The sequence below is a fragment of the Montipora foliosa genome, chromosome 10 (assembly GCF_036669935.1).
Source record: "Montipora foliosa isolate CH-2021 chromosome 10, ASM3666993v2, whole genome shotgun sequence".
NCBI lineage: Eukaryota > Metazoa > Cnidaria > Anthozoa > Scleractinia > Acroporidae > Montipora > Montipora foliosa.
The window spans coordinates 24817613-24822612 of NC_090878.1; the positions used below are offsets into that span (position 1 = coordinate 24817613).

The window sequence follows — 5000 nt, forward strand, 5'->3', positions numbered from 1 at the left end:
CCCTTCATCCAAATGTGCTACTTGCTCAAATCGGAGAACTTGAAGGGGACTGTCCCAAAATAATCACAAAATTTGGATTTATCACTACAAGCAGACTCAGCAAAATTGAAAAAAAGTAACAAATATTTTATTTCATAATTCAAAAGATATAACACTTACAAGAGCGTACAAAATGGCTTCTAATCAATAGATTATTAATTTTTCCTGACTTTTCAAAGTTTTGTTTTTACTTGCCTTTGATTAGTACGAATTCAAAGTAAGCAAAAGATAGAGGAAATAACTAAGCAAATTAAAAGTCAACAATACATCATGTATGTGTTTCAGTTCTTCTATTCCTTGGACAATAATTCAATATTGTTGCCCTCTGCCATCCTAAGGAGATTCATCAATGAACAAATGTCCTAAAAAGCTCTGAAAAAGAAAAGTACAATCGGTTATCATGCATTGTATGCCTAAACCTCAATCTTAATGCTAACCATTTAAAATCAGTGCCTCGACTTGACAACCATTGGGGTTTTATAAAATACTCATGAAAATCTAAGCTGCACTAAGTTCATCCCCTTTCCCCTAGGACGAATTTACTAACCAATACATGTATATGTACTTACTAATTATTGATGGGTTTTTGCTGATGTTTCCTACTATCAATTTCAACCTAGCTTAAAATAAAATGACCTACAATCTCGGACAAAACCTGTTGAGACAAAAGAACATTTTGGGTACTCCAACAAGTTATCCGCATGTACCGCTTGCAAGCTGCCCTTTCCCCTCCCCCCCAACCTCAATGTTGATTTATCTTGGCCACAAATATACTGTAGAACATATGACGATACTCAGCAACATTGATTTAGGGGGGGGAGGGGAGTGGAAGGGGAGAGTAAGTAGGGATGTTTAAAAATGACGGCGAAGTTGTGTTACTGTCTCAACAGTTTTGTCCGAGATTGTCTACGATTGCATGTGGTAAAGAAACAGCATAAGCTCTGTTGTTATTCAAACCAGGGCAACAATATTTGGACAGTTCATTACGCGTGACACAAGAAGTAATTATGTGATGAAAAAATAGATAATTAACTTCCTTTGTGACGTCACAAAAGGAAAGAATTGTGTGTATTTACGCTGCAAGTATGGTATTCCGGGGAGTGATTGAACCAAAAAGGCGGGCCTATGCCAAGTTTTTAGCTCGAGAAAAGGAGATATCTATAAAGAGAATCATGCAAGAATGTAAGATCTCAAGAGCAAGTGTGTATAGGCTGAGGAAAGAACAGTACAACTCCAAAAATGTAACGGATTCTAAGAACATGGGCGGAAGACCACGCAAATTGAGTGACAGAGATGAAAGGAAATTAATGAGAGCTTTGACAAGGTTAAGGCACGAAGAGGGTAACTTTTCGTCGTTTCGGATCATGGAGACAGCAGGCATTCAACCGGGCTCTGTGAGTAACAGGACAATACGTCGTGTGTTGAGAAAACACGGGTTTTTTTACTTACAGGCGCGGAAGAAAGGGCTTGTAACTGAGAAAGATCTCGCGCTGCGTATGAAATTTGCCAAATATATGCAAAGAGAGTATCCAAAGGATGTGTGGCAAAACAAAATAGCTTTCTATCTTGATGGTGTGAGTTTCTACCACAAAACCAATCCGGCAGACCAAGCAAGAGCACCGCAAGGGCGTATTTGGCGCAAAAAATGCGAAGGTCTTAATAGAGGTTGCACAGGGAAGGGTGCTAAAGTAGGCACTGGCGGGAGAGTCGTGAAATTAATTGTTGCTATAAGCTATGGAAAAGGAGTCATCCAGTGCACTCAGTATGAGCATATGAATGGGGAGTTCTTTGCTTCTTTTGTGGAGAACAACTTGGACGCCATGTTTATGCGGGCTGGAAAGGGAATTTCCCGGTTATGGATTCAGGATGGAGACCCCAGTCAAAATTGTGCCGCTGTCCGATGTATTTTGGCTCGCAAGGGTGCGGAGCTACTACAAATACCACCCAGAAGCCCGGATATTAATCCAATTGAAAATTTATTTCACTTAGTTAAGTTGGAACTTTGCAAACAGGCGATTAACTTGAATATTACGAAGGAAACATACGAGGAATTTACCGCCCGCGTAATTAGAACAATCGTGACATTTCCAGTACAAACAATCGATAACATCATAGAGTCCATGGATAATAGAATGTGTCTAATAATCCGAGGAAACGGCAACAGAACAAAATATTAGAAATGAAATATCGTCAACAGTTTCCATTTATACGCCCTTTAAAACTATGAGAACTGCACTTGCACTTATGTAGAAATAATCTGTCATAACTCACTTAGCATCATTTATTTACTCGAAGACGTCACTCGTAAATTGTCACGAACAAGGAATAAAAAGTTAGTTCAAATGGATATTCTGTGATTTGTCTGATCAATTTGTAAGTTAACATACATTCTTGAAGATTTCCTACTTATTTGCACGATTAACAGGGAGTTTCAAGGAATTTTCAACGGTTAACAGCGGTTAACACAATATGCTTGAGAAGAGGACTCTTTCAATTACTTGTTAACGCGACCGATGCCCGTTAACCGTTAAAAACTCTTGTTAACCGTTGCTATATTTTTACAGCCCTTTCCTAATGACACGTTAACCGTGTCATGGTTGCTGAAAGATTTTATACATGTAAAATAAGGTCACTGAAACACTTGGGACAGGGAGGAAGTTCCTTATGCCGCTCCTTTGGGATTTGACAATTAAAGTAAAATACTTTCCACCTACAGGCCATCATGTCACTTTCACGATCATCAATAACTCCGTTTTTCACAAACATCAAGGGGCTTTTACCAGTGCAAAATATTGGCGTGTCTCTATCGAAAGAAATATCCCGCGCAAAATGTGTTTTCGGTGCGGGTAAATGAACGACATGCCCCTCAAGCATTAATAAAAGATCGTGCCAAGGAATAATAATTGGTGACCACCGAAAGTCATTCAAAAATATACACTCGGCCTTATCAACACCAACCCATGCAAAACTTCCAGATGCTGGGTTACAAAATGTTTGAAAGATACTAGTCAATGGATTCAAAATAAATGTTTTCCCGCAATTAGCAGGACCAACAATCATCATGTTCCTGTATTTGCCGCGGCCCTTAGTTAACAAGTCAAGCACAGCATCTACGAAAACGCGGACAGGGACTTGGTTATTTTCAAGGACTTCTAGTGCGCATTGCAACCATTGGCCATTACACTTTTCTAGACAATCACTCTCGTTTGCTTCATGTAACAACTCTATTCTTGTCTTTTTTGATCTCTCGAGTTTCTGGGAAGCACTTTCAATTTCCCATGCGGAGTTTAACACATCAGAGACAACACGAGGACTACGAGAAACTAAGAATTCCGCGAGGTCTGTTTTACCTTCTTGTTTTTGTTCACAGGCAAGCGCTTGTAGTTCAGTAACTGTTTTCACATTCTTATTGACAATAATTTGCGATACCTCAAAGGCTGTTAGGCGCTTCCTACGTGTCTTCCTTGACTTTGAACGTTTTCCGTGGCTACCACCCGCTTCCACCTCTTCACCTTCATCCTCTTCCTCGCTGGACTGAATCGCCGTCCTTTCCTCTCTTTCCCTTTTTCTTAATCGTTTAGTTACACTTGCAGCGCTTGTTTGCGGTCTGCTGCTGTTCGAAATATCGGGATGCCCTTCACTTTGTTCAAAACTCTCATCACACTTGGTTACATAACACCAGGCGCTATAGTAGTTATGATGACGGTTTGAGAAGTGAACTGAGATGCCGTAGGTATCAAGCAGGTATTCCTTTGCAGCAAGCCATCGTTGGTTTCTATTGAGCTTCAAGGCTAGGTGGTAGTGCTCACCACCCCTTTGATGCTTTTCTCTGCAGCAACACCATTGAACAACTCGCGCTTTAGACTTGGAAAAGCCCTCAACGACTGCATTAGCAAATTCTCTGCGGCAGGAAAACTTCTCTAAGTCCGCTTGACTGTATGTCACAAGGTATACGCTCCTTACGTCTACTTCACTTAGAGTGTGTAACGGAGTATCACTGCTATCAGAATCACTGCTAGAATAACTCACTATCCGATGCATTATCAGTCTCTCTTGTTTTCAGGTCGAAAATAACGTTAACATTGCGTGCAATAGTAGCCTTCATATGCAAAACAGAGAAAATTGAATAATCACTTGTCACCACAACACGCCACAAACATGAAAATTTTCCACTGTTTATAAGATTTTCTCAAAGAAAACAATTCCAATACTCAAAACATGTCTTTGTAACCCGTGTAGATCACATATCTTCCAAAATAATTAATCATTTTTGGGTTTTAGTAACATAACGTATAACAGACAATCTCGGACAAAACCTGTTGAGACAAAAGAACATTTTGGGTACTCCAACAAGTTATCCGCATGTACCGCTTGCAAGCTGCCCTTTCCCCTCCCCCCCAACCTCAATGTTGATTTATCTTGGCCACAAATATACTGTAGAACATATGACGATACTCAGCAACATTGATTTAGGGGGGGGAGGGGAGTGGAAGGGGAGAGTAAGTAGGGATGTTTAAAAATGACGGCGAAGTTGTGTTACTGTCTCAACAGTTTTGTCCGAGATTGTAGGTTGAAACAAAATGACCTAGTTTGGTTGCAAATAAACCTAAGGAACAAAATGACCTGCAACATATGCATTATTGTAATAAAAAAAATATTCATATTTGATACTGACAGAAACTTGGTCCTCATGCAAATGTGGGTTTTAGCAAGGCTATGTCTGCAGGGTGGCTTCAGGTTGACAAAAAAGCTGAGGGAGGACCCAGGGTCATGCGAAAGGTAAGGAAATAATATATGAGCTAAAATGATACATGTTACACATGTAACTTAATGATATTGTGAAGGGATTTCAGTAACATGTAGAATAATAATTTGGTCTGGACTTGACTCCCAGTTCTTTAAGGTGGAAGGTCAAGCTTTTATCCTGTACGGGATGGAGTTTTAATGTTTGTTTTGCCAAG

At 39.9% G+C, this 5000-nt stretch overlaps 1 protein-coding gene across 1 annotated transcript in view; it reads left to right on the forward strand.

Moving 5' to 3' along the window:
• LOC137972452 (phenylalanine--tRNA ligase alpha subunit-like) overlaps positions 1–5000 on the forward strand; it is a 31456-nt gene that overhangs the window by 7351 nt on the left and 19105 nt on the right. The window contains exon 3 of the mRNA XM_068819197.1: positions 4717–4818. Coding sequence (XP_068675298.1) covers positions 4717–4818 — 102 coding nt within the window. The remainder of the gene's footprint in view (positions 1–4716; positions 4819–5000) is intronic.